At 38.4% G+C, this 20,581-nt stretch overlaps 2 protein-coding genes across 4 annotated transcripts in view; one reads left to right on the forward strand and one right to left on the reverse strand.

Annotated features, from left to right (window-relative positions):
* The window catches only part of RGS3 (regulator of G protein signaling 3), a 183,041-nt gene that overhangs the window by 11,458 nt on the left and 151,002 nt on the right, over positions 1-20,581 (forward strand). For 2 of the 3 annotated variants that reach the window (XM_074211137.1, XM_074211134.1), the window contains exons 5-7: positions 15,806-15,866; positions 17,499-17,589; positions 18,104-18,171. In XM_074211137.1, coding sequence (XP_074067238.1) covers positions 15,806-15,866; positions 17,499-17,589; positions 18,104-18,171 — 220 coding nt within the window. Of the gene's footprint in view, positions 1-15,805; positions 15,867-17,171; positions 17,389-17,498; positions 17,590-18,103; positions 18,172-20,581 lie in introns of those variants that run through there. The other variant, XM_074211136.1, reaches the window with a different exon arrangement.
* LOC141505364 (large ribosomal subunit protein eL39-like) lies at positions 1,889-2,202 on the reverse strand. Its single transcript, XM_074211151.1, has one exon. It carries the CDS (start codon positions 2,195-2,197, stop codon positions 1,889-1,891), a length of 309 nt encoding a protein of 102 aa, XP_074067252.1. The 5' UTR covers positions 2,198-2,202.

Genomic DNA, 20,581 nt, shown 5'->3' on the forward strand with positions numbered 1-20,581 from the left:
CTTCATCTCTTCTCATATTCATCTTGCACAATTCCTAGTTTCCTTTAGGGCTAAACCTCTTTCATCATGACCCTTGGCCCAACCTCCCTGGCCTCTTTGGCCATTCTAGTCCAATTTATCTTGTATCTCTTTTGAATATTATATATATATATATATATATATATATATATATATATGTATGTATGTATGTATACACACACACACACACACACACACACACACACACGTTATATTCCCTGCTAGGTAGTCAGCTTCTTTCTGTTTATGTATTCTTAGCACCTAACACAGAGGCCGACCCATAGAGTGTGGAATGGAAGAGAAAAGCCATTTATTTAGTGCTGATTGTGTACCCAGGCTCTGTGTTTAGTGCTGTGTATACGGGTAGAAAAGCAAGGCATTCTTGGTCTTAGAGAGTTTAGATTCTGATTGGACAAGAGACTGTGCGGGAGAATTTGGTTTTGTGGCAAATGGAAAGGTCAGGTACTGTTTAGGTTCTGGTGGGTAGAATTGCAAGGCAGATGGAAAACCCTCACAAACTTTTAGCAGGTGCTCAGTCAATGCTCATTGTTTGATTTATTGATTGACACATAAAACTAAGGGACAATAATGGTGTATTTATGATCACTACCAAATTTATATTTATTGCCTGTAGGAATTCAGAGGAGGGAAGGAAATCTATGGGCTGGTGTTTTCAAGGAAGGCTTTCTAGAGAGGTGGGATTTGAATTGATTTATTTTGGGTTCTAAAATAATGGGAAGATTTGGAGAATGGGAGGGAATGCATTCTAGACAAGGAAAATGAGATGATAAATATGTACAGGTAAAACCACATAGAATCAGTAAATGGTGGAACAATTTTGTGTGTAGTAGGAGATTCCTTTTTTTTTTTTGTAGAAGCCCTTTATTAGCAGAATTGCATCTTCAGAAAATTATGAAGCCATTCACCTGGACCAGGTCTAGTTCCTAACAAAAAGGTTGGGCTTACCCAAACACACAAATAACTGATAACTTTTAAGAAAGTTGCCAACACTTAATTTACCACCTCCCAACAAGGAACGAAGATGGTTTATTGTGTGAAATAAGCAGGGGGTCAAACAGGCTACTTCTCTGACTGTGAGTTAGAGAAATGAACAGAGTCAGCTGTGCGTAATCTGGTTGAGACAGCTCCGGATTAGCAGCACTGGAGGCTTCCGCTGAAGACTTGCAAATCTTAGATTCCCACAACAACCCTGTGAGGTAGGTGCTCTCTTCTAACTCCTTAGAACACAAAACAAAACATAGAGAGGTTATTGTGAAGGCTTGTTTGAGGCAGGGCTTGAGCTTGGTTCTTTTTTTTTTTTTTTTTTTAGATTTTCTAAGGCAATGGAGTTAAGTGGCTTGCCCAAGGCCACAGGCTAGGTAATTATTAAGTGTCTGAGGTCGGATTTGAACTCAGGTACTTCTGACTCTAAGGTCAGTACTCTATCCATTGCGCCACCTAGCTGCCCCTGAGCTTGGCTCTTCTTGACAGGAATAACTTGTTTCGGTATGATTTCTGCCTCTTAAGCATAACCTCAAATATACGAATGCCACACAGTGATGGAGAGAACAGTAATTCAAACTATATCACAATACACATTTTACCGAATGAATGTATGCAAGAGATGAAGACATTCAAGGGCAAGACAACTCGAATAGTTTGCTGGGTTTTTTTTTTTTTTTTTTGACATCTGCACTTTAGCTGACAGGCTTCCAAAATGGGAGGGGCAGCAATAGTAGTTATTTCTTATTGGGGGCAATGAGGCAATTAAGTGATAGATGGATGAATGAATGGATGGATGGATGGATGCAATGGTAGGGAGGGGGAGGTGGTCTTGGTGTAGAATGTCTTTCATTTCACGGGCCATTCTTTATAACCCGAGCTTGGTCTTTCTCCAGTGTCTCCTCTTTGAGTTGTACCTGATCTTATTGCCAGTTTTCATTCGAATCCATTGAGGAATGGGACGATTCTGCTTCTGTTTCTTGGCCAGGAACCTCTTGATTCTGAATGTTTTATGAGAGGACATGATGATGAGATAACAGCTGAGCTTCCACCACGATGGCCAGATGGGTGAAAAAGCTAGTAGGAGGTTCCTTAACAGGAACCAGCTGTGAAAAGCAACTTGGAATGTTCCATGTAAAGAAATGGACCATAGCAGCAACACCAATATCACAAGCATGTACCTTATAGTAGTGGGGATGAAACACACATTGCCATATTAAGAGGTTTCTTTGGGAGCTGGCTACTGAGAAAAGGCAGTTCTGAGAGAGAGGGGATGGGAAAGAAAAGAGGTAAAAAGTCCACCAAATTGACAAAGAGGCAAAAAAGCATAGGAACTGTGTTTTCTTATTACTGAAAATATGTCAGTGGAAGGCTTTCTCCATCTTCTTGCACTCACTGATGCTTGACTCCCCTTCCAGATGGCATAACATCCCTATCCACCCTTTTTTGTACTGGTTGCCCCTTCACTCATTATTACTCTTTTTACTCATTACATCTCCCCATCTTCCCCTCTTTGATGTTTGTTGTGTAGGGAGTAGAAATGCTCCATGTTTCCCACTACTGCCATCATTTAGTAACTTCTCCTCCTTTGAGAGTCACTAAATCCATATCTATCACCCAGTTGAGATTCTGACCTCCTGGAAACTCACTTTCCTTCATCATAATCAACCTCCCAGTGTTTCCTCTCCTCCCTAACTTCTTCCCTCATACTACAGGGATTTCAATATACTCCCTAAAACACCCTAACTTCCCAGTTCCTCAATTACTTATTTCCCCTAACCTACTCTGTCCTACCTGAGTTTGTACAAAGATGGGCATATACCCTTGATCTTGCCATTAGCCACAAATGTTCTTCTTGATTCAAATTCCTTTATCTCGGTATTATCTTTTATCATTCTCTCTTTTCCTTCTGTGTTACAACCTATAACCCTGTTCTTTGTTCTCACTGTGACCTCCACTCTTTCCAGTTATTTCTCAGGCCATCATTCTTCTTTTGGCTACATTCTTTTCCTTTTCTCATCTTGACCCCTTAGTGAATCAGTCCAACTCAACATTAATCTCTTCTGTAAGGTTCCTTGCTCCACCTGTCATGCTCTGCCAAATCCCATGTTGGTTTGCATGTTATCTACCTTATTAGAATGCTATCAGAGACTGCTTTTGCCTTTCTTGTATCCCTAACACTTAGCAGAGTGCCTGCACATAATAAGTATTTAATAAATGAGATTAGACAAGTAACTCTTCTTATACTTTCATCTGTTGATCATTTGTCACTCCAGAACACCAAAATTACCACCTTGTAGGTCTCCTGAGCTCACTGTGACATCACAAGTTCAAGACATAATGACCATGAGAATGGTCATTTGCTTAAGGTCAGGAAAAAATAAATACAAAAGAGAGACTTAAGTTGTCTGGTGCTCATGGCCACATGAAGTCATGTAGGAGATGGGGCAAGTACCCTCTTCCTAACCTGACCCTTGGGACTATTTTGAAACAATCCACATGTTTAACAATAGAGGAAAAAAAGTCAGATATTAGTAGTTCCTTTTTGTATATTCCTTGTATTTATTAATGTTTCAGACTGAGTAGCCATTTAAAGGACTTTTCATCATTCAACAGTATAAACCAGAAGGGTTCCCCTCCCTCCTTCTCCCCACCAGCTTCAATATTGTGGATTGGAACAAGGCAAAGAATATCTGAACATTCTTCAAGAGATAGCTTCTCCCCCCTCTTCATTTATTTATTTATTTTCCCAGTTATATGTAAAAATAATTTTCAACAATCATTTTTGTAAAGTTTTCTTCTTTTCACCTTTCCCTCCCCAACCTTAGGATAGGAAGTAATTTGATATAGGTTATATATGTACAACTGTGTTACACCCATTTCTTTATTAGTTATGCTGTGAAAGAAGCAACAGAACCAGCAGGGAAAAACCATAAGAAGGGAAAAGCAAAGAAATAGATTTAAAAAAGATGAAAATACTTATACTTCGATCTGCATTCAGACTCCATAGTTCTTTCTCTGGATGTGGATAGCATTTTTCTATCTCAGGTCTTTTAGAATTGTATTGCTGAGAAGAGCTGAGTTTGACATAGTTGATCACCATACAGTATTGCTGTTAAGGTGTACAATATTCTCTTGTTTCTGCTTACTTCACTCACATCAATTATGTAAATTTTCCAGACTTTTTCTGAAGTCTTCCTGCTTATTATTTCTTGTAGAACAATAATATTCCATTATATTCATATATTTATTCAACCATTCCCCAATTGATGGGTATCCCTTCAATTTCCAATTCTTTGCTGTCACAAAAATAGTGGCATGAATTTTTTTTGGTACATGTTGGTCTTTTTTCCTTTGTTGGGATCTCTTTGGTATACAGACCTAGTAGTTGTATGGTATGCATAACTGCAAATTGCTTTCCAGAATCACAGTTCACAATTCCATCAACAATGCATTAGTATCCCAAATAAGGGCAGCTAGATGGCCCAGTGGATAGAGCATTGTCCTTGGAATGAGGAGGACAGGAGTTCATATCCAGTCTCTCTTACTAGCACTGTGTGACCTTTGGCAAGTCATTTAACCCTGATTGCCTTGCATCCAAGGCCATCTCCAGTAGTCCTGATAAATAACTGGCTACTGGACCCAGATGGCTCTGGAGGAAAAAGTGAGGCTGATGACTTAGCACAGCACCCCTTACTCAAATCCAGTTCATGTGATTGTCATGGCATCACCTCCTGATGTCATAGTCTTCTTTGAGAATGAAGGACAAACATCAGTGTCCCAGTTAAGAAATAACTTCTAGGATTTGCATGAACTGATGCTGAGCAAGATGAGCAGAACCAGAAGAACATTGTACACTCTTAATAGCAACATGGGTTGATGATCAGTCTTTTTTTTTTTTTAGGTTTTTTTTTTTGCAAGGCAAATGGGGTTAAGTGACTTGCCCAAGGCCACACAGCTAGGTAATTATTAAGTGTCTGAGACCGGATTTGAACCCAGGTACTCCTGACTCCAGGTGCTTTTTCCACTGTGCCACCTAGCCACCCTGATGATCAGTCTTAATGGATTCACTCATTTCATTAGTGCAACAATCAGAGACAATCTTAGGGCATCTGCAATGGAGAATTCCATCTGTACCCAAAGAAAGAATTGTGGAGTTTAAACAAAGACCAAAGACTATTACCTTTAATTTTTTAAAAAAAGTTATCTTACTATGCAACTTTGCTATCTCTTAGATTTTTATTTTTTCCATAAGGATATGATTTCTCTCTCAACACATTCAGTTTTGCTTAATGTATAGCATAGAAACAATGTAAAAACTATCAGATTGCCTTCTGTGGGGGCTAGGGGGAGGGAAGCAAGATTGGGGGAAAATTGTAAAATTCAAAAAACAATGAAAAAAAGAAATAATTTCTATAGACTTGTTTGCCCATGTTGCAGGCACTTACTCTCATTTAGAAGCAAATGGTAGCACAGTGGATAAAGCATTTGACTTGAACTCTTAACACTAAACTAGCTGCATGACCTTAAACTCTGTTGCCTCAGTTTCCTAATTGTCAAATGAAGATAGTAACACCTTCCAGGCTTAGAGTGAGAATAAAATGAGAGGATAGAGTTCCAAGACTCAATGGATAGAGCACTTTCCTTAGAATGAGGAGGATAGGAGTTCATATCTAGTCTCTCTCTTACTAGCTCTGTGGGACCTTGGGCAAGTCACTTAAGTGTGATTGCCTCGCATCCAGGGTTGGTTTTCCTCTAGTGGCCATCTCCAGTCATCCTGATTAATACCTAGCCACTGGACTCAGATGGCTCTGGAGGAAAAAGTGAGGCTGATGACTTAGCACAGCCAAAGTCTTGGCACATAGTAAGTAGATAGGCACTTCTCTCACTGTATCCTTCTGTCTCAGAACCAAATTCTAGGAGACAAGAGTGTAACATGAATGTAGATTTGTTTTTCACTGTCAGATGAAAATATCATGGTCTTAGAACCCTAGGTTAGATGTGTGTGTGTGTGTGTGTGTGTGTGTGTGTGTGTGCCTTAAAGTTAGAATGTTTTTAAAAGTAGCATCTTCTTTAATCTGCCTCAAAATAGAAAATCTGTTTATAAAATGGTGTCTGGGATCTCATGTTCTTTATAGAGTATTTTTTTCCATGTATGCTCAACCTTTGACTAGAGACAGACCTTAAAAAACTTATTTGTTCAGGGCAGATGGGATACAGATTTGTATATGAGTCAAAGAACATTTAAGCTATAGTTATTTTATTGTTCTGGTTGCTATATGATGAGAACTCTTGGAAGTGCAGCCACTCATTTATATTTTGCAGCTAGAATTTCATGACCATAGAATAAATTAAGCTAAGTACAATTTAAGAATGAGTGATTAATGTTAATTCAAATTATGAGCAAAGAAAGGCACAGTTATGTTGGAGCAAATGAGTCAGCATCAAGTTGAAGTAATACAACTAATGGGGGATGTTTCTCACATTCTTGCCTATTTTGGGAAAGTATGATTCCCTATTCAAAAAATCCATAATAGGCAGTCCAAATAAAAACTCATACAAAGGAAGAAACACATTTATAACTTTCTCAAATTGCTTTGAATTGCATTATCGATAACCTTACTAAAAAGCCATCAAGAGTTGTTAATAAAAAGCACATCTTCAGTTCTCATTGGCATGACTCAAGACATTGAAGATAAACTTGATGAATAATACTGAAGCACATCACTGATCTAAGAGAGTATGCCTTTATAGCTACATGATACATGAAAGGAAAATACTAGGGAAAATATTACCCAGTCTGGTGCATGTATTTTTAAATCAGTTTGAAAAGAAAATTTAATACATTTAAAATTATGAATTTAAAAGAATACAACTATGGTTCTTTTTTTAGCCTCTTGAACCAGCCTCATTGTTTTTCTAATTGTGTCTTGCATAGATTTACATCTTTCTTGTCCATGCTTTCTTGGGGTTCTGGAGTCTCCCCTAAGAGTTTTTCCCAGAAGCTACCCTGTCTGTAGTCCCCACTTCTCTGTTTATCTCAATTTTGTCTGTCCTTTAAGGTCTGGTCCAAAGCCACTCTACTCCTTGAACCATTTCTTGCTTTCCAGTGCTAGGGCAGCCTGGTAACCCAGTGCTTAAAGCACTGGCTCTGGAATCAGGAGGGACCTGTGTTCAAATCCATCCTCAGACCTTGAGCAAGTCACTTAACCCTGATTGCTTTGTATCCAGGACCACCTCCAGTCATTCTGATTCACATCTGATCACTGAACCCAGATGGCTCTGGAGGAGAAAGTGAGGCTTGGTGACTCAACACGGCACCCCTCTCTCAAAACCAATTCCTATTCTTGTCATGACATCACCTCCCTGATGTCATGATCTTCAAGAATGAAGGACAAACAACAACAACAACAATCTCCAAGTACTGCAGTGAGCTTTCATCTGATTGTTTTAGCTAATATAGTCTGTTCTGTTTTTTTGGTAGGAAGTAATGACACACTTGTAAAATTTGAAATCATAGACTTGGAGCAGGAGGTAGATGTAGAACATAGAATGCTATTATGGAAAGGAACCTTGGAGATCATGTGGTTTAACTGCCTTTACAAATTAGTGACAGAGTATGATTAAGGTTAATTCAGGCAGACCTGAGGCTAGAAGAATGTTTGTAACTTCTTTTCCAGTCTTATCCTTTTTTGCCATGTCATATAACTTCTGTTGTATCATCTTCAACTATTTAAAAAACTCTTTTTTTCATGTGTTTCTCATTTTGCTGACATTTTATAATCAACTTGAAGAATTATATCTTGCATTTGTTGGGTATAGTAGGGACGTAATTTGTGGATTGAGTATAAACTTCTGGTCAGTAATTTTGGTGTTTATTGATCTATAAACTTAACTATACTCAGATTATATGTAAAAGAATATTTAATAGTTCTAAGTATCATAAGTAAGAAGTAGTCAGTTACGGAACACTTTTAAGAGATTTCTACTTAGAGTGTTAATTGTGACAATTTGCTGTACCTGAATGATCATGAAAGCAAAGCTGTGGGGAAGTAATTAACAATTTAGTACTTTCAGGTCATTTGGGAATGTAAATTCTACTTACCAAAGAATATTATAGGAGCCATATTCTTTAGGTCAAGGGATTGGTTGCTTTTTTAGAAATATAGATGTGTATCAAAATATCGGATTTCTTTTGAATGGGTTGCCATTTAATATTAAAAAGGTATGTAAGACTTTCACAGAGGTTGTATGCTTTTCTGGAATGAGTCAGCCTTGCAAATGTCTTTATGGCCAATTTAACTTCCACAATGGCATCCAGGGCGGCATCTCTCAGAAAAGCCTACCCTCTGTGTCTGCATCCATTTAAGACCATTGTTCATGAGCACCTACCAGTAAGTTTGCTTTTACTAGTAAGTCAGAGAACACAGTTCAAAGCAAAGGCATTTAATGAAATCGCATAGTAAGAAAAGGAGCACCCTCATGTGTTCTTCCCTAAATCTGTGACATGTTCTTCCCTATCAGTGGGAAAAGAGTGGATGTACTTAGGGAACACTTGTAGAAAAGTGTATATATATATATATATATATATATATATGTATATATACATATACATATATATATATATATATATATGCAGTTATAGGTGACAGCAGAGACAAATAGAAGCAAGTGTCTGCCATCAAGGAGCTCATTTTCTAATTGGAGTAGAAGACCTATGAAGGAGAGCTAGGGTGCTAAGCAGGTGTATGGGTTGTGGAGAGGCAGCATGGTTTGAAAAGGCCTGGAAGTGAAATGGAGTTTTGCTCTGGGACAAGATAAAGTTAAAGCTTCTCTCTCAAAAATCTGGTATTCATACTGAGGGAAGGAGGTAGAAGACCAGAATGCAGGCAGCATGGTTTAAAAATGGCCAAAGGGATAGTAATGCCTTTCTCTGAGAGCATAAACCTGGTGATAGCAATGTCTTTGGGTTACTTTCTGCTAGACCTTATTTTTTTTTCCCAATGAAAGATTTTATTTATTTTGAGTTTTACAAATTTACCCCTATTCTTGCTCCCCTCCCCACAAAAGGCAGTCTGTTAGTCTTTACATTGTTTCCATGGTATTCATTGATCTAAGTTGAATGTGATGAGAGAGAAATTATATCCTTAAAGAAGAAAAATAAAGTATAAGAGATAGCAAAATTACATAACAAGATAATAGTTTTTCTTTTCTAAATTGAAAGTAATAGTTTTTGGTCTTTGTTCAAACTCCACAATTCTTTCTTTGGATACAGATGGTATTCTCCATCGCAGATAGCCCAAAATTGTCCCTGATTGTTGCATTGATGGAATGAGCAAGTCTATCAAGGATGATGATCACCCCCTGCTGTTGCTGTTAGGGTGTATCAGTGTTTTTCTGGTTCTGCTCATCTTGCTCAACATCAGTTCATGCAAATCCTTCCATGCTTCCCTGAATTCCCATTCCTCCTGGTTTCTTTTCTTCTCTTCTCTTTTCTTTTCTTTTCTTTTCTTTTCTTTTCTTTTCTTTTCTTTTCTTTTCTTTTCTTTTCTTTTCTTTTCTTTTCTTTTCTTCTGTTCTCTTTTCTTTTTGGTTAAAATGACTTTATTTATACATTACTAAAATATTCTTGTTTAAGAGTAAACATAATACCCCCTCCCCCACAAAAATATAGAACCTCATGAGAAATAAAGCAAAAGAAAGAGAAAAAAACATGTTTCAGTCTGTGTTTTAATATCATCAGCTCTGTCTTGGTTGGATCACATTCTTTATCATAAGTCCATCACAGAAGTTATTTTTCCACAGTTGCTGTTACTGATTGTAATTCTCTCCACCCATTCCTCCCCACAACCATATATTATATTTTCTCTCTCCTTTTATTCTGTACTTCTTCTAAAATGTGCTATAGGGTAGCTGAGTGGCACAGTGGACAGAGCACTGACCCTGGGGCCAAGAGGCTCCAAGCCCACATACCACTCCAGCGACCCAGCAACCACCTGGCCCCGTAGTCCTGGACAGGCCACCCAATCCCAGCACCTTGCAAAAAGTAAAAAAAAAGAAAATGTGTTATATCTGACTATTCTCTCCTATGATCTACCCTTTCTCTATCATCCACATCCCTGTCACTTCCCCCGTCCCCCTTCTCTCCTTTTTTACTCTAGATGTCTATACCTATTGAGTGTGTATGCTGTTTCGTCTCTGAGCCATTTCTGATTCCCCCTTGCCTTCCCTGCTTCTATATCATTGCAAAAGAAAATATCTTTTATATGAAATATCTTAACCTATTCCACCTCTCCTTTCTTTTACTACCAGTACATTTCCCTTTTAGCCATTGACTCCATTTTTACAATATATCTTCAAATTCAGCTCTTTTCTTTCTTCATCTATATAAGCTCCTTCTACCTGATCTATTAAATGAGAAGGTTCATATGAGTATTATCAATATCATTTTTTCTATGCAGGAATACATGCAGTTCATCATCATTAAGTCCCTCATAATTTACCCTTCTCCACTCTCTATGCTTCACCTGAGTCCTGTATTTGAAGGTCAAACTTTCTGTTCAGTTCTGGTTGTTTCAACAGGAACATTTGAAATTCCATTGTTTCATGGAAAGTCCATCCATCTTTTCCCCTGGAAGAGGATGTTTAGTTTTGCTGGGTAGTTGATTCTTGGTGGCATTTCAGGCTCTTTTACTTCCTGGAATATTATATTCCAAGCCCTACAAGCCCTTAATGTAGTTGCTGCTAAGTCCTGTGTGATCCTGACTGCAGCTTCATGATAGTTGAATTGTATCTTTCTGGCTGCTTGTAATATTTTCTCTTTGACTTGGGAGTTCTGGAACTTGGCTATAATATTTCTGTTTTTTTCTTCTTTTGGTTTCTCTTTGGATAAGATCAGTGGATTTTCTCAATTTCTTTTTTGCCCTCTGCTTCTAGGATATCAGGGCAGTTTTCCTGTAAGAATTCTTTAAAAATGAGATCAAGGCTCTTTTCCTTATCATGACTTTCAGGTATCCTAATAATTTTAAAATTATCTTTCCTGAATATGTTTTCCAGATCAGTTGTTTTTTCAATGAGATGTTTCACATTTTCTTCTAATTTTTCATTCTTTTAGTGTTGAAGTATTATGTCTTGATTTCTCATAAAGTAATCAGCTTTCTTTAACTTCATTCTATATCTAAAAGATTTGTTTTCCCCAGAGAGCTTTCTTATCTCATTTTCCATCTGACCACTTCTGCTTTTTAAAGTGTCCTTGTCCTCAATAACTTTTTGGACTGTTTTATCCATTTGACCCAAACTGGTTTTTAATATGTTTTTTTTTCAGCATTTTTTTTTGGATTTCCTTGACTAAGTTGCTGACTTTGTTTTCATGTTTTTCCTGCATCTCTCTCATTTTTTCCCCCAATTTTTTTTCTATCTCCTTTACTTGATTTTCAAAATCTTTTTTGAGCTCTATTATAAACCTGAACCCAACTTCCATTTTTCATGGAATCTTTAGATGCAGAAGCTTGTACTTTCTCATCTTCAGATTGAGTATTTTGATCCTCCTTGGGATCATAGACAAAGTATTTGTCAAATCAGGTTCCTTTTTTTTCTGCTCATTTCTTCAGCCTGTGCCTGGTTTTGGGGTGCTTTCTGAGTTTTTGAGTTTTATTGGGCCACCCCAACAAGGACCTTACTGTGTGAGTCTCTGACTGCTCTCTTGGTCTGTGAATGACCACAAGTGTACCCCTCTGCTGGGGTGGGGGGAGGTCCCTGTTCTACACCTAGACTGTGATCGGGGTCTGAATGTGGTCAGAGCCCCAGAGTCCTGTTCCGGGAACAGAGGACAGACCTTGGAAGTCTCCCTCCATTCCCTTACCTTTGATGGGCTGAGCACTCAGGGCACAGCTGTCTAGAGGCTCCTGCTTGCTGGCTCCACAGGCCTGCTTCTGTTTCCTAGATCTTGGCTTCTGGCCATGCTGGCAGAGGTCTCCTTACTGATTTTCCAAGTTGTGCTTGGTTTTCCCTGGCGTTCAGGTTAGGAAACAGTTTCTGCTGCTGGGAGCCACAGCTCCCAGGCCCTCAGGCTATTCCCGGGAGGCTGAAGTTTCTTCATTCTGACAGGCTGCTCCTCTAACCCTGTGGAACAGAGTTTTTCTACTACTTTCCAGATTACCTTGTGCTGGAGAATTGGCTCACTGAATATTTCTGTGGGTTCTGTCTCTCGAAAATTTAGTTAGAGTCATAATTTCAAGATTTTTGAAATATTTTGGAGAGATCGCCTAGGAGAGACTCTTCTCCTGAAGCCATCTTGTCTTTGCCCCTAGGCCTTCTTCTTACTGGTGTGGGGTGCCATGAACTCTGCCAATGGAGCTTTGTTGGCTTTGTGATATGTGCCAGGAAGTGACTTAGCTAGACATGTGATTGTATAGCTTCTCTTCTCTTAGCTTCTGACTTCTGTGGAGTCCTTGTCTAAGGCATTAATTACCTCTTCTTCATGTGAGGACAAGTGAAATACTTTGTTTTTTTTTTTTTCAGATCAGAGTTTAGAAGCTTAGCCATTAGCAATTTTGGGGGAGGAGTGTCAGGCCCTTCAAACACCTGCTGTCATCTCTGTATAAAGAGAGTAAAATCTGTCTTTGTAGCCCTTCTTATTGCCAGTTTACACATGATTTGGTATGATTTTGGGAAGCTGCATTTTAAACAAGCCACAAGGATTCTCTGGATCTGATGATTTTCCTAATCTACCAAGATACTTTGCTGCTTGGCATGCAAATAGATTAGAACTGGAACTGAAACCAAACCAGTGAGGAGAGTTTATTGTTTTCTATGAAAGTGGCCACTTTTCTGACTCTATCATATATAAGCGTCCTAGGTTTTTGAGCCTCTCTGCACCAAGAATAGTATATATTTTTATTAATGGATTCAGGAAGTTGGACATTTAGTATTTTTGGAATTATTAATATTTGCAAATGTGAAAAGATTATTGATATGATCATATATTTCTGGAACTGGGCATGAAGAAGGGCTAGTGTGTGAAATTGAGGGTAAGAAATCTGGTGATCATTTTTAGGAGAACAAGAGAATGTGAAAAACAACAGGTATGAAGGATAAAAGGAGTAGGATGGGTGAGAGAGATTGAATTTGTATAAAAGAGCAATTGCTTTAAAATTAAAATTTCTTGTCCCTTACTGTAGTATTGTTAGTAGGTCTCCTGGCATATTGGTACATGTATAGGCTAGCATAACTTCTGCCCTTAAAAACAAAACAAAATTTAGCATTTTAAAAATTTTCAGTTCTCAATTCTCTCACTACTTCTACTCATCCCCCATTTATTAAGAAGACATTTGACATTATCAGATTGTCTTTTAAAAAAATTGAGCCTATTTATATTTGGTTGAATTTGTCCTATAACTGTCCAAGTCATGATTCTTTGTCTTTGGACTTAGTGTAGAAATTCAGTTGTTTTGTAATGAGTTAGATTTAGAAATTGAGTTTTCTTTTTAATCACTGTCCTATTCTTGTGTCAAGGAAATCTGTCACCTTTGAGCAAGATAGGTGGACACCAGGGCATTTAATTGAGAATCAATTTACTGACTATTGCTAACCTAGCTAAAAAATTGATTATACTCAGACCATTGTCTTAGTTTACCTTAATTTTCAAGCATTGCACCATTATAAATATGGAATCATACAAAACATTTTTATATTAGTCATGTTTTTGGAAAAAATCAAGAAAAATAAAGTGAAAAAAGTATGCCTCCGTTGGCACCCAGAGCTTTTATCAGTTCTCTTTCTGAAGGTAGATAGCATTTTTTCATCATGAGTCCTCTGGAATTGCTGTGGATTATTGTATTGATCAAAATTAAGTATTTCACAGTTGATTATTATTACAATATTGCTGTTTACTAAATGTTCTCTTGGTGCTCCTTACTTAATTTTGTATAAGTTTGATAAATCTTCCCAGGTTTTTCTGAATCCTCCTTTTTGTTCTTTCTTTCTTTCTTTTTTTTTTTTTGCAAGGCAATGGGGTTAAGTGGCTTGCCCAAGGCCACACAGCTAGGTAATTATTAAGTGTCTGAGGCCAGATTTAAACTCAGGTACTCCAGGGTCAGTGCTCTATCCACTTGTGCCACCTAGCTGTCCCCTTCTCATTATTTCTTACAGCAAAATAATATTCTATCACCATCATATACCCCAGCTAGTTTAACCATTCCCCTACTGACAGGCATAACCTCAATTGCTATTTCCTTGTCATATCAAAAAAAGCTGCTATAAATCTTTTTTTTTGTATATATGATTCTTTTCCTTTTTTCTCAGTCTCTTTGGAGCATAGGCCAGGTAGTGATCTTGTTGAATGAAAGAATTTGTACAGCTTTTTATAGCCTTCTGGGTAAATTATTCTACAGAATGGTTGGACCAGTTCACAGATAGTGCTTTTGATACTTTATCTCTTGTCGGTATCATGAAACTACCTTAAAATGCACCTGTAGAAGAAAGGGAATCTCTGCCAGTGCAAATTAGCATTTTGTTGAGGGTTGCCAGATACCTTAAAGTTCTAAATACATGGTAGATAGGAGGATTTTTAATACATTTTGAATACAACTTATTCAGGACAAGACAGATGTCCCCTACTAACCCTTAAGTTTATATTACCCATCTTAACCTTACATCACTAATGTTATTTACCACATGATGATGATGATAACTAGCATTTATATAAATGCTACTATGTGCCAGACTCTGTGTGAAGTACTTTATAAATATCATCTCACTGGATCCTTAAAAATAACTCTTGGAGGTAGATGTTATTATCCTCATTTTACAATTGAGGAATGAAGGCAAACAGGTTAAGTGACTTAACCTGAAGTAACAAAGCTCTTCAGTGTCTGAGGGTGGACCTGGTCTTCCTGACTCTAGACCTAGCACTCTTATCTATGTGCCACCTACATACAAACACAGTTGATTCCACAGACTATTTTTCTTGGTTGACCTTTGTATTTCCATGATTGATAAGTGTTTCTATGATACTCAATCACTGTTGAGACATTGCATATTGAGCCTCTGGCTATGTTCTATCATCACTATTGACACAGGCATTGATGATATACTTCATGGTGATCTACTTGGAAGATACTAACAGTAGAACTGCTAAGCATCAATAGCCATTCTTTTATTACTTGCATTGCTTCAGTTATGAGTATAAAGGGTATAGTACTGTGACTGTCGAAGAGCTATATGATTTCAAGTAAGTCATTTTATGCCTCAGTTACCTCAACTATAAAACAAGGAGAGCAACACCTACCTTGTCTATTATACAGAAAAGCTGTAAGGATGAAATGATAATGTGGATGGGAAAAGATTTTGAATGTTAAAAGCTGTAACAGTGCACAGTGATCTCATCATATCTTCATTTCCACTTTGGGTTCTATAATGAAGAGAGGACCTGAGGGAGTATGGGGAAGATAATGGAGTAGTTGGAAAGTGGCCAGTTCAGACATTTTTGGTTATGGGACCAATAATTTCACTTTCTTCCTACTAACTGCAGTTTGTTCCAGTGTTTATAACCCCTTGGTTATAGATCATTTCTGGAATAAGCAGCTAGATATTCCCCCTGAATCAGTAGAGTTTCATTACAAGCAATTCCAGTCCATTCTGGATTTACTTTGTTATGTAGATTTGGCTCCATATCTGTCTCCTACTTAAAGTTTCTTAAAGACTAGTGAATCCATTTTTTTTCTTTTTAGTAAGAGTACTGAAACTTTTGAAAAGATTTTAATATCAAATTCCATTAATCCTTCAGACAGAGTCTACTCATTGGCTGCATGAGCTTTGGGATGAAGTCTCTCTTGGCCCCTGACAAGGTAGGTTCTTGGGAGAAACCTGGTGATATCATTACTTTAAGGGTGGTGCAGTCCTGGGAAATTTTCTCTGGAAACTTTGTGGGGAGGCAACCAAGTTCCTGAGATCCATCTCAACAAAGAGGCAGCTAGATGACACAGTGGATAAGAGTAGTAAACTTGGAGTTAGAAGATCTGAATTCAAATCCTTTCTCAGATACTTACTAGTGTGATCCTGAGCAAGTTATTCAATCTTTTTCAGTCTTGGTTTCTTTATTTATAAACTGGGGTAGCAGTAGTCCTTTTCTTCCAGAGTTGTTGTGAGAATCAAATGAGAAAACATTGTTATTTGCAGTTGGAGCAGTGAATTGAAGATGTGTTTGTCACCAATTGTAACTGAACTGTAGCAAAACCCCTGTTTCTTATCCAAAACTACTGATGCAGAGTTCTTCCAAAAGGAGCAGAGATAATGTTTAAAAAGGAGCACTGGGTGCATAAGAAGAGCTAGGATATAAAATTATTTTCTTCCCTTGGTACATTATCATGGTTGATATGAGGTAGCTAGTGCAGATATCATTATTATTATTATTATTTTACAGATGAAGAAATTGAGATTTAATTGACTTTCCCAAAGTCCTACTCATATTTCTATTTCCTACTCATGTTTTCCCAAGGTCCTATTCATATTTCTCCTGACTCCAAGTTCAGGACTCTCCAACTTTCACAAAATGAAAAAGTCCCTGTCCTGGGCCACCATTTGCTTCTTTAGGGTTTCTCATAAGTGGATCACAACAAGAACAAGACTCATCAAGTTTTGATTCCAGAGTCTACCAGTTAAGGGACTAACCAGCATTCTGAGGGACTTCTTCAAGATCTAAGGCAAGAGAAAAGGAGAGGGAAAAGTAATAAAAAAAAGCTCACATTTCTATATAAATTTTTAAGATTTATTAAGGAATATGTCTCTGTTATCTTGTTTGATCCTCACAGTAACTATTCTCATTTTATAGATTTAGGAAACTGAGGCCTGTCCAAAGCTACATAGTAAGTTCCAGAGTTGAAAGATTAGACTCCAGACCCCTGGTTACCAGTTGAGTGCACTATCCTGCCTTAAGCCTTCTCTAGTTCAGAAATGCCTTATTTGCCTTATTTGAATACTCTTCTGCTATTTGCAGCAGTAGCAGCAGCAGCAGCAGCAGCAGCAGCAGCAGCAGCAGCAGCAGCAGCAGCAGCAGCAGCAGCAGCAGCAGCAGCAGCAGCAGCAGCAGCAGCAGCAGCAGCAGCAGCAGCAGCAGCAGCAGCACTGTCTGCAATGGCCTCCCTCTGAAGGAACTGTCCAAATAGCCCAAGTCTCTCTTTGTCTTAAACAATGCACTCATTGTGCAATATGCTCATTGGTGGTGACTGCATCAAATAATGGAGTCGTTTTAAAAAAATTTTATTTATTTCAGGCAATGGGATTAAATGACTTGCCCAAGGCCACACAGCGAGGCAATTATTAAATAGCTGAGACCGAATTTGAACTCAGGTTCTTCTGACTCCAGGGCTGGTACTCTATCTACTGCTCCTCCTAGCTGCCCTTAGATAATGGAGTGTTTGCCATGCTGCTGTTTCCAAGTGATTCCTTCCTGACCCCCATTAATGTTCTTCCTGCCTTAGGAGATCAGTGGCTGGTATTATCTTCTGGGACCAGACCTGGGCCGCACAAAACATCTTAAAGTGGCAACTCGGAGGTTGAAGCAGAGCAGAGGTATGTTTTTCATGATTTCAAACCTTAGTTTGAATCTTGACACATAGTTATAAAGAAGTTTTATTTGGAGACCACTCTAATTAGACATTTCATCTAGCACCTCCCCTCCCTCTACCTTCTTCCAGCCATTTAGACAATTCTATTCTTGTGTTTATATTACAACCTGTTAACTCTCTATATTGATAAAAGGAACAGTGTCAAGGGTCAGTCTCTCTCTTGACTGACATGATATTAATAATGATTTGCCCACTACAGACAGATGAGCAGCTTGCCTAGGCAGTGAGGCTTTGAAGACTTTATTTCTCTTGATTGAGTTTACTTTTGAAAAGGAGGATATTACTGTCTGTGAGCTACATAATCTCAGGGGCAGAAGAGGATCATGCATTCACACTGTGAATGTAATTCCCTAGGGAGCTTTTCTCTTTGGGGAGACTGCTTAAGTGATCTGGTGCTAGACAGTAGCTTGAAACTAGTTGCATGTTCCTATTGATGACCTGCTTTGATTGCCTTTTAGATCTGTTACTGAGAAAGCCTGAGCTAGCACTGAAACATGTGGACACAGAAAACATGAAGCTATTCAAGGTGGGTGAGTGGGAGAAAATGGGAATGAAAAAAGGTTGTTAACCATTCAAACACTTCTCAGGGTTTCATTGTCTAGCTTGCTGGACATCCATTAGTCTATCTTTAGTTGAGTCATCTTATAAAGTACCTGAAAGTCAATAGGAAATCTGTTGTAATTTGCATAATTTTACTCTTGGTTACTAGAGTACCATGCCTAGTATTTAAAGCAGATCCACTCTGTAGAGTGGATGATTTGGAAACCCTGGTTGGTTTTAGCCATTTAAGGTTTAGGAGTCAATATGGGACATTAACTGAAACTTTGCTCAGAGACCTTTTGCTAGATTTGGGAGCAGGGACAGCATTTGGGGCCTAGACAGTTTCACTTCCCAGGAGGAGTGGAAACTCCAAATAGTCCAGGTCTGAGACAGCATAGTATACTTAAAAGAACATTAGACTTCATCTTAGAGGATTCTTCATGGTCAAGAGCCAACTTTGCCACTAGTACATTCATGTGACTATGAATAAGATACTTAATCTTTATGAATTTCAGGCAGCTCTCTGTTATCTGTGTTTGTGCTCCATTGATTAAATCATAGATCCTTGAAGTATTGATTTAAGTTACCTCTGGGGCTCAGGGACTTTTGTGAGGAGCTTTGTCCACTGTCCATCTTACTGTTGCTCCCACTCGAATCACTGCCACCACCCCCTAGCTATGAATTAGCTCCCTCAAATTCATTTAACCCATACCAAGACTATGACACTAGCTACCACTTGAAGCTTGTTGCTGAGTGAGAATACTGGAGACATTATTTCTAAGTGCAAAGTAATAGACTTGAGACCAAGGATTCTGCTTTTGTGTTCTGTCTCTGAGCTAGTCCCCCACCTATGCCTCTCCAACCCATTCTTTGGGGAAATGACCCAGCTGGCCTTAGATTTCCTTCCTTCCCTTCTACTAGTTTAGTTTTTCATTGGCAGAAACAGTCAAGTTCACTCTGAAAATTCTTTTTTTTTCTTTTTTCTTTTTGCAAGGCAATGGGGTTAAGTGACTTGCTGAAGTCCACACAGCTAGGTAATTATTAAGTGTCTGAGGCTGGATTTGAACCCAGATACTCCTGACTCCAGGGTGGGTGCTCTTTCCACTGTGCCACCTAGCTGCCCCCTTCACTCTGAAAATTCTCAAAGTTCCTGATAACAATGCATTGTATCAAAAAACATGACTTGTGATAATGCAAGAAAGATATTTATCATATATGTTGGAGAAAGGTAAATTGGTATTATTAGGCCACTGGATTTTTTAGGAATAAAGGTTGTCTTAGGGATAACTAGGTAGTATACTGGACTAGAACACTGGACTTGGAATGAGGAGGACTCATCTTCCTAAGTACAAATCCAGCCTCAGATATTTATTAGCTGTGTGACCCTGGGCAAATCACCTACTCCTATTGGCCTCATCTCTCGCATGAACTAGAGAAAGAAATGGCAAACTACTCCAGTATCTCTGCCAAGAATACCTTAAATGGAGTCATGAAGAATCAGTTACTACTGAATCATCTGAACAATGGCAACAGTCTTAAGCCTGGTCCAAGAAATTGACTTTGAAAGTACAAGATGGGAGGAGAGAGGCATAGGTAGATAACAGTTTGTCTTAAGAAGACTTAGGGATTTTAGTGAACTACAAGCTCAATATGCATCAACAGAATAATAATGCAACCCCAAAAGTACATGTTTTTATTGTGCTTATTAAAGGAAGCATAAATAACTTTGAGGAGTGAGGAGGGAATAATTCTGCTGAATCTGTGGTGGTGAGACATTTGAAATCTCATGTTCAGTCCTGGGCCTCATACTTTAGGATTTTGAAGAGCTGCTGTTGACAGGTGGAGTCAGTAAGCATTTATTGAGTCCTTAAAAGCAAAAAGACAATTCCTCCCCTCAAGGAGTTTATATTCTAATGGAGGAGCACTACATATACTGGGAAAGTGGGAGATGCCCTGGAGGCAGCTCCAGCTCTCTCTGTCTAGATGTGCCTTATTTAAGGGGAAGGCAACCAGAATGGTGAAGGACCTTTGGGTACATACTAGCTGAATGATCCTAAGTACTTCTCCTTTGTCAATCAAAAAGGAAGTTTCTGCCCTTGCCCCTAGAGAAGAGACAGTGGCTCAGAAAAGACCTTCCTTACAAAGTAACAGATGAAAAGGCTATTGCAGTAGTCCAGGTGAGAGTGAATTAGCTGGGGGAATAAAAAGAAGGGACAGAGCTGAGAGATGTTGTGGGGTATAGGATCAACAAAATTTGGCAACTGACTGGGTATGATGAATAAAGAAGAAGGAGTTGAAATCAACACTTAGTTCCAATTCACATGCAAGTCAAGACATTACTCATTGGTGTCATTGATTCCCTTTAAAAATGAAGGATAAGCCAAAACAGACCAGTT

The sequence above is a fragment of the Macrotis lagotis genome, chromosome 1 (genome assembly GCF_037893015.1).
Source record: "Macrotis lagotis isolate mMagLag1 chromosome 1, bilby.v1.9.chrom.fasta, whole genome shotgun sequence".
NCBI lineage: Eukaryota > Metazoa > Chordata > Mammalia > Peramelemorphia > Peramelidae > Macrotis > Macrotis lagotis.